This window comes from Marmota marmota, unplaced genomic scaffold (assembly GCF_001458135.2).
Source record: "Marmota marmota marmota unplaced genomic scaffold, marMar, whole genome shotgun sequence".
In the NCBI taxonomy this organism is placed as follows: Eukaryota; Metazoa; Chordata; class Mammalia; order Rodentia; family Sciuridae; genus Marmota; species Marmota marmota.
The window spans coordinates 9,913,917-9,934,958 of record NW_025999998.1 but is presented as its reverse complement, the minus strand read 5'-3'; the positions used below and the strand labels follow the sequence as shown (position 1 = coordinate 9,934,958).

Genomic DNA, 21,042 nt, shown 5'->3' with positions numbered 1-21,042 from the left:
AAGGGACACCTTTTGGCGATACATCCCCAGAAGGGCCATTCCCAGCGGGAGTGCTGGGGCTCAAGACTATTGGGCCAGTCTGGGTTACAGGTTGGTAGTTCTCTCTTCCATATGCCCCCATAGCAAGAGACCTGGAGCCTTCTTCCAGCGCCAGGTAGAGTGGAGTGACGTTCAGATTTCCTCCAGCATTTGTTCTTGACTGCTAGGGGGAGGGTGCCAGACAGGACCAAGAGAACTGCCTTATGAACTTACCCAATTCTAGATGCAAGGTAGCGCATAGACTGTAAATCTTGACCGCTGTATTTTGGCCCTATTTTAATAAACATTCGAGGTGTGATCACTTTTTCAAAAGCTCTTCACCTTCGAGATGACCAGCAATTCTACTTAGTCCCACCACTCCCACGGGCGGGATCTACCAAGTAGTATGTGGGATGTACGAGTGCGCAAAACACTTGAGTGCAAGAGTGGGCGTGTCGGGCAAAGTGCCCGCGGGGTTGGCTGTGCTCATCGTCGGGGTACGTCCCTAGCTGAGCCTTTGCAGAAGTGCCACTGCTCTGGCGCTGGGAAATCAAGGCAGGCTTACTTGGCCTTTCTCTGCTGGATGCTTGTCAAGCATCAGATGCCAAGTGTCTGGAGGTCAAAAGCTTTTACCTTTCCCCAAGGAAGCCTCTGACTTGCGCTGTGGCTGGGATCCTGCGACCCCTCCCGCGTCCCAGCGGACGCACCCCTCCGGCCTGCAACCCACCGCGACAAAGAGGCCGCTGGGTTCGCGTCCCCACCCTTGGGACCCCTGAAACTTGCAGACCCCCAGCTGTGGAACCGGGGGCCAGAACACCCTTGGTGACTCGCCTTCTTGCTGCCACCACCATTGTCATACCCGCAACTGGGGCCAGTTGTGCTATCCACGCAACGAAGAGTGTAATCTCGGGCTGTGGCAAAGGCCAGCCCCGGCCAGCATCTCCCTTGGGAAAATAAGACCCCCTCAGTTTCACTGAAACTTCCTTTGGTGAACTGGTTTTCCACGTACTTACATTGCACCGCATCTTGACGCCATGCGTCTAGACGCTTTAACAGGTCTCTATGGAAGGCACTGCACCTTTTAAAGAAACCCGGCCTGTCAAGGGCGTGGGGACAGTTCTTAGCTCCTCTGACTCGGGACCATTGGAGTTGGTCAGGGATACTAGTACAGGAAAGTGATGCGAAGGTCTTACCCTTTCGCTCTCCAACCACAAATGGACGAGGCCTGAGACCCGCTGCCCTCTGGGCCCTGAGCTTTTTGAAGCTTGGCTGCGTCCAAAGACTTGCGATTCATGTCTTAAAATGACCGCCCCTTCCCGGCTCCATACTGAAGCCCGCTTTGGCCTTTACTCTGCCACTTGTTTAAGTTTATCCCCCTCCCACCCCCCAAACTTTTCCTCAGTTCAAAGCCGGCGGCCCAGACAGTGGAGTGGGCGGTGCAAGCAGAACCGTGGGCGTGGCGAGCTCAAGCGGGCGTGGTCTAGGGCGCTCCGGAAGTAGCCCATTCCAGGAGGCTCTTGAACCGGGGTTCCCGGCCTACACCAGCGGGAAATGGGGCGCCCCGGCGGTCTCCGCACAGCGCCAGGGACTAGCCGCGTAGCTCTCCTGCCTCAAGTCCGCCTGCAGGCGTAGAGCTCCCACCCCTCTCCTGGTGCTGATGGCGGGGCAGTGTGGGTGTCTCCGCAGCTCTCGGTTTCCCCTTAATATTCCCGGGCATCTGGAGCCGAGCAGGAATGTTTTTTCCCTCGGTCGCGTTTGTCCGACTGATTTCCCCGTGGCCGGGCATTATTGAGGAACAGCAGGGAGACTGAAAGGCTGGGGAGAAATTTCTGGAAAAGTGGAGCCTTCTAGAGAATTGCACTCAGTGCCCCCAGAGAATGCTCTGGGAACACAAGCTTTCCCTGTTCCCTTGAGTGTTGCTAAAATTACCTAAAATAATTGTCTCCGCCTTTTTAGTTTCAAAGTTCGCAGGAGAAAGACTATCTTCAAAATGTCTTAAAGTTACTGCTGCTCATTTTACCTTGCAGTAGACAAGTTTCTACTCTAGCGAGTGTGAGACTCCCTTCCCATCCAAAATAGCATGGGGACTTGGCCAACGCTCTCAGCCCGCTCGGTGCCCGCCCGGAGTGCCGGGTGGGCCGGCCGGGCGCTCCGAAAGAGCCCGAGGGACTCACTCTGGAGGTGGCACCCGAGAGTGAGTAGTTGCTTTTTTGGTTCATTGGAAGGCACAGGGTTTGAGGTCACCGCTTGGCCGGCGAGAGAGGGGCGGGAGTGTACTTCTCGGATGCAGCGAAGCGGGAGAAACAACACTTCCTCCAAAAAAGTTCGGGGCAGGCATGGTCTTAGTACCCAGTCAGACAGGGTCTCCGGAATCTTCACAGGTTGGAACGCTGCTCCCAGATCCGAGCAGCTGCTGGCTTCAAGGATTCTAGAACACGGAGGACATACCCAGCAAGAACCAGCGAGCTCACAGGAAGTTTGTTCACCCTTTTGCTTCAAAAGGCCTTGGCTCCTGAGCATCTGGAGCCGGCTACTCACTACGACCCATCTTCTTCTCTTCCAAAATAGTGTGGGGACACGACCGTCCAGGACCTTCCTTCCTTCAGCTCAATGGTATTCCCCCAGGCCTGCCAGAACTGACCCCCACCCTCGTCGCCCTCCACCTGGTGCTCCAGAGAGCTGCTTCAGGGATCCCGTGGGGATTCACACAAGTGTCTCCTTAACCAGTTGAGGTAGAAGAAGGACATTATTGACACCTCAAGAAATTGTCCATGGCCTGACTGGACATTGCCCCCTCCCACCTTAAATTTGAAGCTGGCCAGCGAGAGCTGCCAAGAGGCACAGACTGGGTGAGAGCTGAGTAATCATGCTAAAGTTCCTGTGCAGCGAGAGGGAACCCGTTTTTCTGCCTTTATAAAGGTTTCTGTAAGCCCCGGCCCCTAATGTCTATCCATATCAATATCACTGTGGTCAGGACATAGGCAACAAAATAGGAATGCTAACTCCCCCCTCATGAAAATCGAGCAAAGCAGAAAATTTCTTGATGTGTCATGCATTCGGGACAATATGAAACTATCCTTTTGATTAAACGTGGCTTAGGAATGAGTAGCCGCCATCAGGTCTCCCAGATTTCCAGTGAGAACATCCCCATTTTCTCCATAAGAGCCCTCGGATTCATGGCTTCATATGTACACACACCACATGATTGCATGTACTAAGAACTAGCACTTTATTTTTCATCCTTTCACTCTTACACCTGTCACGATTCTACCCTCTTAATTGTGGTTTGAAAACACAAACACACGACTCAGAGGAGAGCATGAGTGGGTCTAGTCTGAGGTTACATTTATTTGTAGTCCCCCGCCCCACTTCCAATTTCTTTGATGATTTTTCCCATAAGTGCTTAAGCTGCAGGGACTTAGTAGAAGCAGGCCGCTGCTCCTAAATGTGATTCGGACCATATGCTTTCTACATTCATTCCTGCATCGGCTTTTCTTCTCTGCACTAACTGCTAACACGTTATAGTCACCTTGAAATTTCCTCTGCTATTTTCCAATTAAAAGCTTAATAGCCCTGGAAACGGAGTTCATGTGGTGAAGTTTACCATAGCCCCTTGTTCTGAAAAGCTTTCTGCTGGGATCCCATTATGTGCTTGAATAAACCCTTTCTGCAAACAGAAATGGGACTTGGGGTTGTCAGGTGTTGGGTTACAATAGACTTTGAGGCAGGGGACATTTTACCAACATAAATACAAACCTGTCCCTATAGGGAGATGTTGTCAAATACTGGGATATGGAAAACATTCCCATCAAATATGAGAAAAGGATTACTGCGCTATATCAAATGAGTATTTAGATCTCAGCCCCCGATGTGCACTGGAGTGAAATGGCCCCGGGACCAAATAATGCCAGACTGTTTGAGTGGCATCGGGATTGGGTGGTTAGGTGATGGAGTGAGGAAAGGAGTTTGCCTTGGGAGTGATAATGTCCCCCACAAACCTGGTGCAGAGTTCTGTTGCTTTCCTTAAACATACACACACACACACACACACACACACACAAAACTTTACTCTCATTTTCTTTGTTTCCGCTGACCATTGAAGAAAATCAGGAGAAATTCGGCTTCGAAAAAAGTTCACGGTTCCTGAATTTCCAAGAGATTTCAGTGTCAAAGTTCCCAGATCCAGTGCTATTCGCGACACTGTGTATCTATAGTCTTGCAAAGCGACTCTCTGTCAGCTCCACACTTCCCTGCCTCAGGCCCATGGGGCGACTGGTGGATCTCTGCCTACGGTTCCGAGAATTTATGAACATTCCTTCCAGTTGTAGTGTTTTAGGGCTTGTTTTCCCAGCAAAGGGTGGGAGGAGAGGAGGGATTAAGGGGATAAGAGAAGGGGCCACGCTGAAGGGTCCCGGCCTGATGCGCTTTGGGGGGAAATGCTTCCAGAGTTAGCCCTCAAGAACAAGATCTTCCAGCCTAAGCCTCAGGAGGTCAGCTCCCCGCAACTCCCAGACGTATCTGAAACCCAGAACGGTTAACAGGGTCCCCTTTTTAATCCCCTCCCCTCTCCGAATCATTCTAGGCAGAGGTTGGCTGTTTAGAACTCCTGGCGGTGCTGTACTTGAATTCACAGCAGAAAAGAGAGGGACCTTTTCGGGGTTCTTCCTTGCTTCCTGGGCTGTATAACGTGACCTCCTGGAGCAGACAAGGGCCTCTGTGCAACGGAGGGGTCTGGCTTTGCAGCGGACTCATCTATTCTCTCATCTAGCATTCGGTTCGTCCACACCGCTGTAAGATTATCTTCGTGTACGCTTTTAGAACGCGAACAGACGGAGCCAGGACTGCCACTTACCCCTTTGCACAGTCATTATGCTGCCTGGCGCCTACTGTATCCACCAGTAGTCTTTTGTTTGTTTGGGGGTGGGGGCGGTTAGCCGTCTCTATGCGTGTATATGGTGGTCTGCATTAGGAGAGATTGGTACTCTTAGGAGATTAGAAACACACAAAATAATATTCTGAACCAATTTTTATGCTGTCTTGTGCAAGGGCCTTTCTCACCCCACTCAAAGACGTTTATGACTGGGGTCTATGGTTGGGGAGCGGGGTGGCTCCATCCCTATCTTTAACTAAATCCCAGATTCGTGGGGATTTGAATTGGGTAGAGAGATACCTCCATTTGATGAATCGATAGCTACTGGGAAGTGGGAAGATTTTACCCTGTAATTTTTCAGATGCTAACTTGGCTCCTTGGTCCCGCTCTCTGAGAGTTTAGACCCAGCGGTGAGCACTTCCTGGGCCCTTCAAGACACAGACTGGTTTTTATTTAAAAACCGGAAGGGGAAGTAGAAAAATAAAGGTAGACTGCAACATGAGTTGTCAGACTGTCAGTTTTTCAAAAACGCTAATTTTCTTGCAAAAAAAAAAGAGGGAAAATAATGCTGCAAAAGGAAATCAAGAACCCCAAACTTCCCGAACCAGTACCACCCCCGTCACTCCTAACTCCACTCTCCTGTGGCCACAGGGACCACAACTTGAAACGGATCGGTCCGAGTGAGGTCTGGGGTGCACCCGCAAAGCTCCCTCAGGCTCCATCCTCGCGGAACTGTGTGTCTGTCACTGAGTGTCGGTATAACAGCGACATTAGGCTCAATGTCTCCAGATCAGGCCTAAAGAGAGTAGATGAGAATGTAGGGGAGCGGCCACCTGACTCGCTTACAGGCACCCCCACCCTCACTCCTGCCGATCCTCCCCTTCCCCGCCCTATGTGCACCACTGTGTTCCGAACGCCGCAGTCCCTCCGGCGGCGGGAAGGGGTAACGGAGCGGGCTTGGATCAGGGGGCCTTGAGCGCCCCCGCGAGAGTGACCTGGCTGCAGGTGGCAAGGAAGGTGAAGTGCAGGGACCTTAGGGGCGCGAGGAAGGTGTGGGGTGGGGAGTGCAAAGAGACAAGGACCCTGGTGGGGCGGGGGGAAGGAAGGAGGGGTTGAGAGAGGGAGGCGGAGGAGGTGCTGGACCTGGCCAGCAAGCAACGGAGCTTCAGACAGCTGTCTCAGACCTTAATCAGAGCTCTTGCCGGCTCCTTGCAGCCGCCGCAGCGCCTCGTCTTAGGAGGACTTGCGGGCTGGGCTCAGCGCCCAAAGCAGCAACCGGCAGAGACGTCGCTGGCGTGGGGATTGGTCGGGGTCGCCACTGGAGAGTCGGCTGCAATACCTCTGACCTCCCCAGAACGCACGCGGCCTCCAGGGCTGCCAGGGGTCGCGCCACCCGGAGACCGCACCCTGAGCAGACCCCCCAACTCCGCTGTCCAGTCTCCGCTGGCCTGCCCCCGCCGCCAGCTCGCCAACTCTTCCCGGAGCCCAGGGCATGAACGGCTACGGCTCCCCCTACCTGTACATGGGCGGCCCAGTGTCGCAGCCACCGCGGGCGCCCCTGCAGCGCACGCCAAAATGCGCGCGCTGCCGCAACCACGGCGTGCTGTCCTGGCTCAAGGGCCACAAACGCTACTGTCGCTTCAAGGACTGCACCTGCGAGAAGTGCATCCTTATCATTGAGAGGCAGCGAGTCATGGCGGCGCAGGTGGCGCTGCGCCGGCAGCAGGCCAACGAGAGCTTGGAGAGCCTTATCCCCGACTCGCTGCGCGCTCTGCCCGGGCCCCCGCCGCCTGGGGACGCCGCTGCCACCCCTCAGCCGCCTCCAACCTCGCAGCAGTCTCAACCGCCGCCGCCTCCGCCGCCGCGCCCAGCCGCTGACTTGGCCGCGGCCGCCGCGCTACGCTGGGCCGCCGAGCCCCAGCCCGGAGCGCTGCAGGCACAACTCGCCAAGTCAGGTAAGAGCGTCTGCGGTGTGCGAGCTTGACCAGGGGTGTGGGAAACTTGAACGTCTGCTGTGGTTCTGCTCGGGAGGCAAGTTTGGGAAGTTTGTCGGACAGGCCTACCTCCACTAGGCCGGTTCTTACTTTCCCTTGATCTGGACCCCGTGCAGTTGGATTCTGGGTCCCCGCGGGAAAGGCAAGCAAATGGCTGGGCTGGCTTCGGGATCGCCAGGCATCTTCCGCAGATTAAGGGGAACCGGTCAAATTCAAAGGATAGAGAAGTCGGGACAGGACCAAATTTAAACTCATGTGCACACACTCATTATTGTGTGACCATTTTTTCCTGGCTGCGCGTTTTAGAGGAGCTCACATTTGAGGGTGGGGAGGTGAAGCTTAGAAGCCAAGGCCCAAAGCTTGGCTGACTTTCGGACTGGACGTGCTTCTGAGCTTGGCCTAGGGTAATTGGAGCGAGGACGTGTTATCTCCAACTTGGGGGAACCCATAACCTTTTTAGCTGTGCCCAGTGCCCTCCAGTCTCATGCGATTTGGTTAAAGAAGCCTCTTTTAGGAACAATAATTTAAAAGGTCCCGAAAGACTCCTAACCTGATAGTGGACCGAGAATCTCGAGTGTCCAGAGTCATCTTTTGCAGAACCGCGTAGATCCTTTAACACCCTTTGCCAGGCCACCTGAGCTGTCCTTCTGGTTTAAAGAAATAAAAACAAACTTTATCTACAGGGAGGAAAACTACTCTGGCAAGCCCTTTCCCAGGTTATAGGTGGGATTGGGCCTCAGGCTGCTAAACCCTGGGTCTGGAGCAAAGACTTTCTTATCTCCCCTTTCCTCTGCTCTTCTTGCCCGCCTCCTCTGCAATGCTTTATTGGGGGTGGGGGTCTGCCCTAAGCCCTGGAGATGGGCCTCCTGAGTGGCACTCCCAAACTGAGTCTCATTCTTTTTCATCCTGGGAAATCTCTAGCTTCTGTCCTGGTCTGGGTAGCCCAAGCTTTCCTTTGATGGCTCTTGGAACTCTGGACATGTGTTCAGTGCTCCCCTTTCATTGGGGCACATGTATAAAGAAAAAAAAAATCCATCTCCTCAAGGAAGCAGGTGTGCTGCAATTAAGAACCAGAAGGCTCAGAGCCTTTCCTTAAGTTGAACCGAGGAAGAGTGGTTGCCTTCCCCCACAACTCAAAAGATAGTTTCCCTGAGAGATTTTCAGGAGCACTGGATTGCTGGTTGGAGCTGGGAAAACTGCACACTCACTGGTGAGTTGATGGTAGCCTGGAGGGTCCCTTCTGCTGCCCCATTGCTCAGTTATGCTTTGGAGGCCTGAAGTGCTTAGAGCAGCTTATGTGAAGGGCAGGACTGAGTGTTTTAAGGACAGAAGAGTTTACTGCACATGGGTTTTTCAGATATTTAGTCCAAAGCCGAATATTTCTCAGGACATGCCCTCCAGTTGTCTCTCTTTTGTTCCTGCATCTCCTCATATATACAGATTTGCCACGGAGTAACAAGAGAGGGCAAAAGAGGAATTTTTGGTTTTGCTTTTTGTTCCTTAAGGTTGTTTGCCTTCCTTGTTTGTCTTAAGATTTGAACAAGGAACTAGGAGAGTTTGGACTTACTCTAGAAGTGATTATAGGCTAACCTATTTTCTTAATTTTTCCTTTTCCAGTTTCCCTGGGTCCATTGCCACCAGAACTAGAGCGGGTTTCTGAGTTCATGTCAGAGGTAGCATTTTACAGTGACTGCCTGTCCTACAACCCCACTGTAAAGTGGTATTGGTTTCTGTGGTTCTTGTCCAAGAGGGGATTCCTTTCACTTCCTATGCTCTTCAGATTGTTCTTTTATTATCTAAAAGTTCGTGGTTTATAAAGAATTACCAAATCCAAAAGAACTAGGGAAGGAGGAGTAGTAAAGAGGCCAAGAGGGAAGGTGGAGTTGGAGCTGCAAAAGCAGCAGGACACATGCTTTGGAAGAATAAAAAAAGGAAACAGATTTCAACTGGACAAACCCGACCTGGTGCTCTTTACTTCTATCAAGTATTGAGGAATAGGCTAAGCCCTCCAAATTGAAAACAAGTAATTGGAAGGAGAGGTCCCAGTGATTATTTTGAGGGATTGAGCCAGCAGACACCAAGGGCTAGGCTTCCAGCCTACCATATACCTTGTATGTTGATTTGCACAACTTTTGTTTTCTTCTTTCATTCAGTTTGACCGAGTAATTCTATCCTTTTTTTTAAATAGCCAGTCACCTATCCAATGAAGTGGGACAGGGAAAAGAACAGATAATTATTTTTCACTAGGAATTATAAGCACACAGGCAAACCGATTCTATGCAGTGTACATAAAGAGAAAGTCTATTTGGGGGTTAAGTTAGAGAAAACTGGCTGAGAATGCTTGTTATTCTATGGGTTACAACTTTTTTGGGGGGGCAGTTATTTTTAATGTATTTGATGTAACATACCAGGGATATTTAGAAGCATATCAGATACTCCTTTATAAGTAGCTCACAATATATACAGAGTAAGCAAAGCTGTATTCGAAAGGTAGATCCACAAGTACAGTAAATACTCATGCATAGAAATCTCTAAATATCTGCTGGCAAATGATGCAGATCTGTTTCTTTGTGAACTTTGAGTTAATGAACGTGGCTAGCCTTTTTGCAGGGCAAAAGGCCTCTGTAGTACATAGCAGTAGAGAGATTTTCTTTTTTTCTTGGATAGAAATGAAGGTGCCACCAGCTCAGAGAATGTTTTTCCTCTCTAGAAATCTTTGAGAAAAGCACATATCTTGAACTAGAGTGTGTTTGCTGTGCATCCTAGAGAAAAACCTTCAGGTTCAGGGAGCAACATCTTAATACCAAAGCTAAGTTTTGTAACTGGAAGATACCTTTCCCAAATTCTGTTTCAGATTCTTTAAAGGAATCCAACAGTGTTTTTGAACATCCCTTTCAATATGGTTCTAAGGAGAATTTCCATATTCTAATGATCTTTACTTCTAGCTATGGATTGTAATATTCTTTTTGTCTTTTTAAGTGTAGATTTCTTCTGCACTATCAATGATTACTATCAATGACGGACTTGGAATTACTAGATTTTTGATTAAGCCTCAAATTGTAAATGTTTCTTTATACATACTATGGAATTCACTTATTCTCCTAAGTTCCCTCTACTTTTCCTCATACCCCTCCCCCCCCCATGAAAATATCACAGGAAGCAGGGACATCTTTCAGCTGTTTTTATGTCTGAATCAGCAGTCTCAGCCAGCCTCACCAGCCTTTCAGGACCATGGGCTCCAGAGCTGAGGGAAGTTAAGGGTCACAGCCAAGGTGAGAAGCTGAAGTGACAGTCCTGTGTTGTGGCTTTTTACCCCCAAACTTTTCCCTATCCCCAACTTTTCCTCCAGTAGAGTGTCCTGGGTGGCCAAAGCCCGTGGTACCTGGCAGGAATGATCTGTGGCTGTAGATTGTTCTTAGGTCTATATCTGACATCAAGATAAATATGTATACAAAAATCTTTTAAATGTTCTTAAGGGAGAAAGAAATCAAAACATATTTGGTTAGAATTAAGAGAACAGGATCAAATAGGAAAGTAGACCTCCTTTCCAGTCTATTTCTTCTGAAAGGAGAGGACAAGATTAACTACAGGGAGACAAGTTAGAAGATTTGAAGAAACTGCCTTTATTTTATTTTATCTCGTGCCTCTTCTTTGCTCTGGGCATCTTTACATCTTTATGCTTGCTCTGGGTTTTCAGCTTCAGTTTGATTGGGTCTTCCCCCATCTGCTTCCTAATTTAAATTTTGGGTGTTTTGTTTTGTTGGCACCAGGGATTGAACTCCAGGGGCATTTAACCACATCCCGAGCCTTTTTTATGATTTTTATTTTGAGACATGGTCTCACTAAGTTGCTTAGGGCCTCGCTGAGGCTGGCTTTGAACTTGTGATCCTCCTACCTCAGCCTCTGGAGCTGCTGGGATTACAGGCATGCACCACGGAGCCCGGCTTAATTTTGCTTTTTTGAAAAAAAAAAAATGTTTCTCCCAAATAGAAGCACCTGCAAATATGATAGCTGTTAGGGGGAATACTCATCCAGGCTGGGAACAGAAATTTTCTGTGACTGCAGGCTAGGAGGGAAGAAAGAAGCGGGAAAGAATTAAAAGTCGCTTGTGAACGGTACCTATGAAATGAAAAACTAAGTCTGGAAGTGAGGGCTTAAAAAGCAAAAACCAACTAGGTTAAAAAAAAAAAATGTGACTGCCTCTTTCAAACCTGGCTGGGTGGGACTCTGCGGCGTAGCCGGCGGGGGTGGGTGGTTTGAGACATTCTAGCCCTTGGTCTTGCAGGCGGGTGCACGGACAGCTAAGAGAGCTTGGTGCAGGGCGGTGGGCGTGGATGGGGCAGGGGGAGCAGCTGGCCTGGGACAGGGACCCTGGCTCTCCCTTTCCTCTCCCTGGACTGAATGGCAGGGAGCGATCGTTTGTGGGGTCGCGCGGCTTCTCTGGGCCCCGGTCCTTCCTGACTCTCGGCTACTGGGGAACCGGGTGCAGTGTCCGCCAAAGAGAAGGCTCTAGCCGTCACCTAGCCATTCCTGCACTCGGCCTCAGGGACGCTGCTCCTTCACCCACAGTCTACGGGCTTCTTACTTTCTCAGTCCAAAGGAGCCCTGAGGTGGCTTGCCAGATTTAGCAAAAAGCATGCTAACCGACCTCTCCATTACACCACCACCACCACCACCACCTCAAAAAAAAAAAAAAAAAAAGTCAGCTATTAGCTATTACTGGGACTTAACTGGGCATCTGGTTATTTTAGCCACCCTAGGCTGCAGAACTCAGCGGAACCAGTTGCCTGGAGGGCCACAGGGAGGCTGGTGTCCATCTTATGGCCTGAGAACTGGGCGGGCAGGAAAACCCAGAGTGTTCCACGTCTGGGAACCAGAGTCCACTGCCCTCCGGGGAAGAGTCTCCCCCCAGCACACTCCCAGCGTTATAAATCTGGCGGATAGCCGTGCTCTCCACTTACACAACCAACTTTTCTTTTCCCTGATGGATGAACTCCCCGGTTTAAAAGATTACAGTAATCACAGGAGGACAGTGTAAATCGAATCTGATAGCAATAACTTTCGGAGAAGGTCAGGCTCAAGTGAAATGTTACCAAGCAACAGGCATTTTGTTTGCAAAATACAATCAAAGAGCATTGATGAGAAATTCTTTGCTGCAGCCAGTCAGCACTTTCTGCTAACAGCCTTACAGAGGGAAAGGGAGTAAATCTTCATATATCAAAGTCCCTGGAGGACTTGGAGCCCCTTTCTGGAAATGTTGCACTTCTTCCTCACAGGGAGGAAGACAGAGCCTGGTGAAAATCCATTTGCCTGCCTGCCTCCTCTTTCCTTTTCTTCTTTACTTCTTCCCCTCTTGCTTTCCTCTCGTGTTTCACCTTTTAACCCCTCAGCCATTAGCCTCTCAAGTTCTGGGACCCCCTTGTCTAGTCCTGTGGGCTCTGATTGTCTGGTGGGCCTCAGTCATCATAGGTCCATCATTCTGTATTTGTGTCAGGTTATGACCAGACTCCCACAACCCTTCAGTGAGACATAAGCTTGCCCAAGCAACACATCCTACTGTCCTCAGAAGGGAAACAAAAACATAAGTAGGCGGGGTTCCCCCTATTTTATTATGCAGTCAAACAGCTATAAAAACTCAATCAACTACCAGGTAACAATAACATTATGAAAAACAACACCCAGGACACCAGTTGTCCATACAATCTACAATTTCTTGATTGCAATTATAGGCACACATAGATTTTACAAGCTGATATCAAAGTTCTACTTTTCTCCACTGATGATTATTTTTTTCGTTCAGTGTTCATATCTGTAGCACCCATAGTCTTTAAGTATGAATGTTTACAATATTTCCACCCATGAAGACATTAGTCTGCCGGACTGCTGGCTTCTGAGTTTCTTGCTATGTTTCATGGTAAAATCTGACCAACTGAGCAGATAACTTGGAATTTTACAGGATTAGTTAGTAAACCATAAATACCTTGGTGGCCTAGAGGTAATGTTTTGATGATCATCTGTGTATAATCTTACCTAGCACAGTGCATAGTAAAGGATTTAAGAGTATTTGTTAAATAGAGGGATAAATGAGTAACTCGCTGTATTTTTGTAAATTAGAAATAAACATGTAGATTTGTAGGTAATTTCCTCCTCTACTTCTTGAAAAGTGCTCCCTTACGAATTGAGATAGAGATCAAAACTAAAATTTTGCAAGATATATGAAGTCCACAGTCACAAACTATACTCCCTTAAGGCAACCCTGTCCTTGATACCAATGTCCCCTCAAAACATTGGTCCCAGGGAACCATCTTGATTCCTTTATATATAATTAAACTAGTGTTGCTAATGATTTTTAGAAGCAAAGCATGACTTGTTACTTTTACAAATCCTGCCCCCAGGAAGAAAAGGAAAGTTTTTAGACCAAGATTCATTCCCTGTTACACTTCAAATTTCCAACCATTCAGCTTTTTATGAGTCATCACCTCTAGTGTGAGCTAACAACAGTTGCAGAAAGTGTGAAAGCTTGTCCCCAGTTAGAATACTGACTGGGCAGAGGTCCCTCCAGAGCCTGTGCTCTTCTGCTATTGCTATGAAATGCTATGCTTAGAAATCTACCTGCCAGGGAACTGTTACTTAAAGGTGTATTACCCAAAGCTCAAGTGAACAGAACTTTGAAATTGAGCTAGGAAATTGCTCTCTTATTCCAGAGCTTTTGGGTTTTCATTTTGGTTGTCAGATATCTTTTGTTTTTGTAGATATAATTGGGTAGAATGTAGAAAATTCATGACATTTAAGTCAAAAAGATTTTTTTATGTGTTGTGCAGAATGTTTGTTTCATATGTGTGGTGGTCTTTCTCAAAGTACTCAAAATGAATACATAGATTTTTTTTTTTTACAGAATTGTGTTTTTATATGAAAAAAAAATCCAGAGAAAGTTAGATTTTGCAAACTGTAATTCTGAATTTTGAAATAACTTTTTATGTAAATCATTATTTTCTCTATTTAGTTAAAAGTTTTGCAGTTAAAAAAAAGTCTCATGACTCTTATGGCATACACATTTTAAAGTTGATTGCATTATTATCCATAAAAAACTTTTTTTCTTAATTGAATATCTACTTGTTTCAAAAAATCATTACATTAGTGAAAAGCTTATTTCAGAGAAGGCTGTATTTTTGCCTCATGAAATATGAAATTTAATCACAAATGTTTAGTAAAAATTTTAGAAGCATTTGAATGTTTTACATTAGAAATAGCACATTCTATGACCATCGATTACTGATTTATAATATCAGATAAAATTGATTTCTCTCTACTTTTTGACTAGTAGCTTTAGTTTTCTCTACCCATATACTAGAGTTTAAAATATCAGTTGAAATATACTCTTACTCCTTATGTTCTAGGAATTGGGGTCTCCGTTTCAAGAAGAAAGACAGGAAAGTGTTTCAGGAGCATTTCCTGTTTCATTTTGTTAGTTGGCAGTTTCACATTTCATCATGTAGAAAGGCCTTTGTGTTTTAAACCAACTTGAACAATTTGTAAAGTCCATTTAGGAAAAAAATTTAGAGATGTAAAGAAACACCTGTTATTAAATTACAATTTATCACAACTCAAAACTTACCCTCTATAATTACTTCTGAAAATCTGTATTTAAAATAGAATAATTTATAATGCATTTAGTTTAGGTACATTAATACAACCAAGTCCTAGTCACCATAGTGCCACAAACTTGCAGGCACTATATATTCTACCTTTCTGAAATTATTGTTGGATGAGGAATTACCTTGGTGTAAGTTTGGAGGCCAGTCTTTCTTTGCTCAATTTTGAAACCCCAATAACCTTGGATGTGATGGGTATTCAGTTGGCCCTGGACCTCAGAGCAGGACTTTAACTGCTGCTCAGGTGTATGAACCTTGGTCCTCGTTTCTTTCATTATCTTCTATCTTTCCTTTGAACACAGCATAAGCAGTGCTGAACTTGGTTGGTTGGGTTGCCCTGAATTTGTAGATTTGATTCTTTTGACATCCTGTCAGCATTTCTCACTTTTTAGTTATAGCCTGGATACCCAAATGGAGATTGCTGATCAGCCGAGAAACCTGTGGAGAAGGGTGGATGATTCGTACCACCTCTCACCCTTCTTAAGAAGTAACCAAAGTACATGGTGCCCTGGCAGGGACCAAAGCTAGCACAACCAACAGAAAGGCACTCCTGTGATCTGGGACCTCTTGTGATCTGCAGAACCTAGGAAACTGGATACAAAAGTGGAATTTTGGACTTACAAAGTGGATTTGGACTTATAATCCTGCCACCTAGTATCTAGGTGTTAGGGAGAATATATCTGTTGTCACCTTTAAACAATGCTTTATTTTTGTAATGTAGATCTGTTATCCTAGTCAGAATAACATTCCCCAATTCTCTCACTAACCTTCTGCTTTTTGGGTCACTCCACTCTTTGGGAGACTTAAAGTACGCTATGGAAGAGTGAATTTGGTTGACAGACTTAAACATTTTTTTTTTTCCTGAAATGTTCCCAGTGTTTGAAACACATTCAAGGTGAGTAAAATTTACCTTTTAAAACACAAAGCTAGGGTTGGGGTTGTAGTGCAGTGGTAGAGCACTTTCCTAGCATGTGTGAGGCACTGGGTTCGATTCTCAGTTCAGCATACAAATACATAAATAAAGTAAAGGTCCATGAACAACTAAAAAATATTTCTTAAAAACCACAAAGCTATTTTTAGGTTCACATTTTTAAGAAATAGCTGAGTTTTGAGCTTTCTAGCTGTCTTAATACACCCTTTATTCCCAAGAAGAAACGTCATTGCTCTTACTTAAAAAATCCTGGGGCTGGGGCTGTAGCTCAGCGGTAAAGCACTTACCTTGCACCTGTGAGGCACTGGGTTCAATCCTCAGCACCACATAAAAATAAATAAATAAAGATATTGTACCAATTAAAACTAAAAAAAGTTTTAAAAAATCCTCACCATCTCCTATGTTTTTGATTACTGTGTATTATATTTTTTCTTTTGTGTTGTGATAAAAATTATATAACATAAAAATTTCCATATTAGCCATTTTAGGTATACAGTTCAGTGGTTGTTCAGCTATCAACACCAGCCATTTCTAGAACTTCTTCATCATCCTAACCTGAAACTCCTCATGCATTAAACAATAACTCCATTCTCTCTTCCTCCACCCCTGATAATTACCATTCTATTTTCTGTCTTTATGTATTTGCCCATTCTAGGTATCTAGAATGGGCAAATACATAAAGAGTATTTATGTATTGGGGTCATACTATTTTTCTTTTTGTGTCCAACTTATTTCAGATAGCATAATGTTTTCAAGGTTTAACCATGTTGTAGTTTGTATCAGAATTTCATTCTCTTTAGGGGCTGAGTAATATTCCATCATATGTATGTGCTGCCTTTTATTTATTCATTCATCTGTTGATGAACATTTGTGTTGCTTCCACCAGTAGCTATTGTATATAGTCTTGCTAGAACATTGGTTTACAACGTACATCATGTTGGATGCTTAGAAAGTCTTGCCTGGCTGCATTTGCTTTACCTGCTACATGTGCATCCTATTTCCCCCCCCTCCCAAATAATAAGTTCCACATGTTAGGGATGAATCTTATACTTCCTGGTATTTTCGACTCTTTATTCTATTTTCCTCCATGTCTTGCATATGAAAGGAATATAATTACCTGATGCTGATAAACTAAAATTAAATAACAAAAGGGTTTGGAGACATATAATATTTCAAACATTATCTTATGTCCATATTTACCTGGCTAGAGTATTGGACCTGTTTTCCCAAGCTCCATTAAGTAAGGGCCAAAGTCCAATTGTATTCCCATTTCATTGCTGAGTCAACATATTATCACTGTCTACTCATTTTCCAGCGTTTAATAATAGAGAAACAGACAAGAGGTGTGTATGGGGTTGTGAGTAAGGAAAATTTGAATAGGTATAGTTGATTATTTAGAATGTGAATCCATAGAAACTTTTGTTGCTGTTTTTGTCTTGTAGATTAGGGAGATGGATTCATATACTACAATAACTGGGAAGAGAACTTTGGGGTCCCTGATCTAGGAAGTTGTAGGAGAGAAGATGTCAAATTTTCTTGTAAAGATAGGTTGTGTTCCAGAGTCATCATACAAAGCAAAGCTGGCTTCATGTGTGTGGATTGCAAATGAGCCCCATATTGGATACTTAATGTTTTGTATTGAAAAAGAAACAGTTTAATTAAATTTGCATAAGTATGAATTTGTATCTGATTTATGATCAAAAGTTGCACTCATATAAAAATATTTTAAAACATACTTAATGTTTTACTCGTATTTATTGTCATGTAAGAAACCAAAGTTTTGCTTTTCATTTATACTTAAAACACATGCCACATTAGAAAAACTTTCATAAATGGGCCTTTGTTTCAGGTTTTTAAAGTAAACAACAATAAATAGGATAAGATAGTTTCTGGAAGCTGCTTTGATGAAATTTCACCAGCTGGCTAGCTGCTTGTGATCAGGTGTGCCCACAGAGAGGACGACAATGAGGCTATTCAGGAAGGGCAGATGAAAACATAGGCAAGCCAACAGTTGACTGAGTCATTAGGAATTTTTATCTTCAGATCAGTTACCCTGGATTGAGTAGCCACAACTAGTATATATTATAGCATTTTGTTGTTTGTTATGTTTTTGTTTTTGTGGTGCTGGGGATCAACCAAGGGCCTTGAACATGCTAGGCTAGTGCTCTACTACTGAGCTACAGCCCCAGTCCAAGTATATGTTTTTTTTTTTTTAATTAACTAAAAAAATTTTTTTTAGTTATAGATATATAGAATGCCTTTATTTTGTTTATTTTTTTGTGGTGCCAAAGATCAAACCCAGTGCCTCATGCATGCTAGGCAAGTGCTCTACCACTGAGCTACAGCCCAGCCCCTCTAAGTACATGTTTTTAAAAAGAGGATAAAACTCTCTCTATATATTGCTTGTTAGTTTAAAAAATAGGTCCCTTTATTATAGAGGTCTGTTAGAATTTACTACTACAAAACAACTCACTCTTACCCTCTTCTTTCTGCCTGCTTAGCACTGTAATACTGTCCCTTACTGGGGGTAATGCCTTAGGTCAAAATGTCAAATTTGCAACTGGTGTATTTCATAGCAAGTCTCAGCTTTATTGGGGAAGTTTTTTCCCTTCTTCTTTTAATATAATTCAAAAGCTACTTTGGGGGCTTGGGAGTGTGACTTAATGGTAGAGTGCTTGCCTAGCAAGCAAGAGGCCCTGGTTCCAGACCCCAGCACTGCAAAAATCAATCAATTAATCAATCTACCTTTAAGTCATTTTTTATGAACTTCACTAACAAAACAGACATATCTACCTGTTGCTACCCATGGATGTGGATCTGTGGATCTGTGGCGTCACTGATGGGTGTCACTCCCTGTACAGTCTCACAAACCCTTTCCAGCCATTTCCTTTTTCCTCTCCAGCAACCTGTCCAGCTGTCCAGAATTCACAACTGGTTTTGTTTGCCCTCTAGTGCAGGTTACAGGCAACTGAGTTTGCCAGGCCCTCTGAGTAGGATTTTTTAAAAAAGATTTCAACTCTATAGTGGTATCTTTCTTTTGCTCTGGAAATCCCATTAACTAGTTGTTGTACATGGCAACCTGGTGAAGCACACTGTCTGGTACACAGAGACATATTAACACAAATCAGCTTATGGGAAAACAGATTTTGAAATATTAAAATTCCCTATAGGTATGCGGGTTGTGCAACAGCTGATGATGTCCTGGATTACAAAGGGACCTCCTCCCCTTCAGAAGGGGAGCTGGAGGACAAGCCAGGGCTTCTTTTCCTGCTTCCCTGGGTTGTACTCTGGTGCTCCCCTCCCCAGCTCAGACTCACAGAGGCTATTTCTGCTCCAAAGCCAGGTCTTCCACCATTATAGGATCACATAGCTGTTCTGTGTTTAAGGCAAGCTTTCATGTACACAGCATTCTGAGAAACCACTCTGATTTCTAGATTTTATTTACAGTCCCCCCCCCCCCATTTGTCAGTGATGTAGTTTGGATTTCTTTTCTTTTTTTTTCTAGGATGTTAGTATGTTATGACCCACTGAGATGCATTTCCTCTTCCAAGAAGCCTGTGTATAACTCTCTCCTGAACACATCTGTTCCTCTTTATGCACATCAGGAAAGGATTAACTCAGCTGTTCTCTGCTTTTCAGATTTGACTGAAGAACGACTTGGAGATGGCAACTCTGCGGACAATGCTGAGGTCTTCAGTGACAAAGACACGGACCAGAGGAGCTCCCCAGATGTGGCTAAGAGTAAGAGCTGCTTCACCCCTGAGAGCCCAGAAATAGTGTCGGTGGATGAAGGGGGCTACGCCGTCCAGAAAAATGGAGGCAACCCAGAGAGTAGGCCTGGCAGCCCCAAGTACCACGCCGCCGAGCAGAATCACCTCCTGATTGAGGGCCCATCAGGGACCGTGTCTCTGCCTTTCAGCCTGAAAGCCAACAGACCCCCGCTTGAAGTGTTGAAAAAGATCTTCCCCAACCAGAAGCCCACCGTGCTGGAGCTCATCCTGAAAGGCTGCGGCGGGGACCTGGTGAGCGCTGTGGAAGTCCTTCTGTCCAGCCGGTCTTCAGTGAGCGGTGCTGAGCGAACTTCTGCGGAAGCCGAGAGCCTCGTGCTGCCTTCTAACGGGCACATCTTTGAACACACCTTGAGCTCCTACCCCATCTCTTCGTCCAAATGGTCCGTGGGCTCCGCCTTTAGAGTCCCAGACACGTTGAGGTTCTCTGCGGACTCTAGTAATGTTGTCCCCAACCCCTTAGCCGTGCCTCTGCAGCACCCTTTCCCCCAGCCACCCCGGTACCCACTGATGCTGAGGAACACACTGGCAAGAAACCAGTCAAGCCCCTTTTTGCCCAACGATGTCACCCTGTGGAACACCATGACGCTGCAGCAGCAGTACCAGCTGAGGTCCCAGTATGTCAGTCCCTTCCCCAGTAACTCCACCAGCGTTTTCAGAAGTTCGCCTGTCCTCCCCACCCGCGCCTCGGAAGACCCTCGGATCTCAATTCCTGAGGATGGGTGTCCAATTGTGACAAAGCAGTCCATTTACACCGAGGATGACTATGACGAGAGGTCTGACTCCTCGGACTCCAGAATACTCAACACATCCTCTTAGAGTGGTAGTGCATGGGTGGTGACCAGGTGACACTTTCTATGCATTTCAACCCTGGGGTGCCCCAGGAGAGGCCACATCTAGTGTATACCCTTTCCTTCTGTTTGACAAAGTGACTGTGCTTGATATTCTATACATTAGCAATAAAAACATAACTTATTTAATTTCTTGCACTTCACTGGAAAATGCCAAATAGCTCTGCTCTGTGGCTTTAGTGCTGAATGTTTATTGTAAAAGAGAGTCTAATGCAAAGAATAGTGCTGGGAAGGCTGGGGTCCGTGGGAGATTTATTTGGGGATATAAAGCTGAAGGTCAGCCTTGCTCCTAAACTCAACCTGGAATATTAAATAATCTAGTATACTTGAATGCGTTTTTGTAAAAGAGGATTCCTCAGGATATGTGAAACCTAAAGGAAGTGGTTCAGTTGCAAATGGACTATAAACAGGGACATTATACTCTTACATTAAAAATCCTTCTTGCATTTTAAAGAGAGACTGCACTTCAGAATAGAGCGAACTGCTCAGATGCTTATTTAAGCTTGGACAGTTTTCAGAGACAAACTCCATTAAGAATATTCTTTTCACATGGCTGAATCGAAACATGTGTAATGTCAATGTAAAACCAATCACAGCTGTGAACTGCATGAAATGTATTGTGAAATGAACACAAGATTAAGCTTTGTCAGGTTAATGTAGCATGCTAAGGACTCTAGAAAAAAAATAAACTAAGGAGATGATCTTGGTTTATGTCATTTCTACTTGTGGAAAGAGGATCTCTGAAAACAGAAACTTGGTATAAAGCTACTTAACAGTGCATGGGTCAGGAACCAAGTTATCAATTAAATAAGACTTTTTTTGAGAAATATGAATGATAAAGTTTTAGGACTGTAGTCAGAAAGACTAGAACTTTGGTCAAGAATAGACTTAATTCATTTCTTCCATTCATCCATTCATGTCTCCAAAACTTATGGAAT

The 21,042-nt window shown here is 45.5% G+C and overlaps 1 protein-coding gene across 1 annotated transcript; it reads left to right on the top strand.

Annotated features, from left to right (window-relative positions):
• Window positions 1–5,982: 5,982 nt before the first annotated feature.
• Window positions 5,983–20,811, top strand: Dmrt3 (doublesex and mab-3 related transcription factor 3). Its single transcript, XM_015492963.2, has 2 exons — window positions 5,983–6,843; window positions 19,105–20,811. Exons 1-2 carry the CDS (start codon window positions 6,381–6,383, stop codon window positions 20,070–20,072), a joined length of 1,431 nt encoding a protein of 476 aa, XP_015348449.1. The 5' UTR covers window positions 5,983–6,380; the 3' UTR covers window positions 20,073–20,811.
• Window positions 20,812–21,042: the final 231 nt, after the last annotated feature.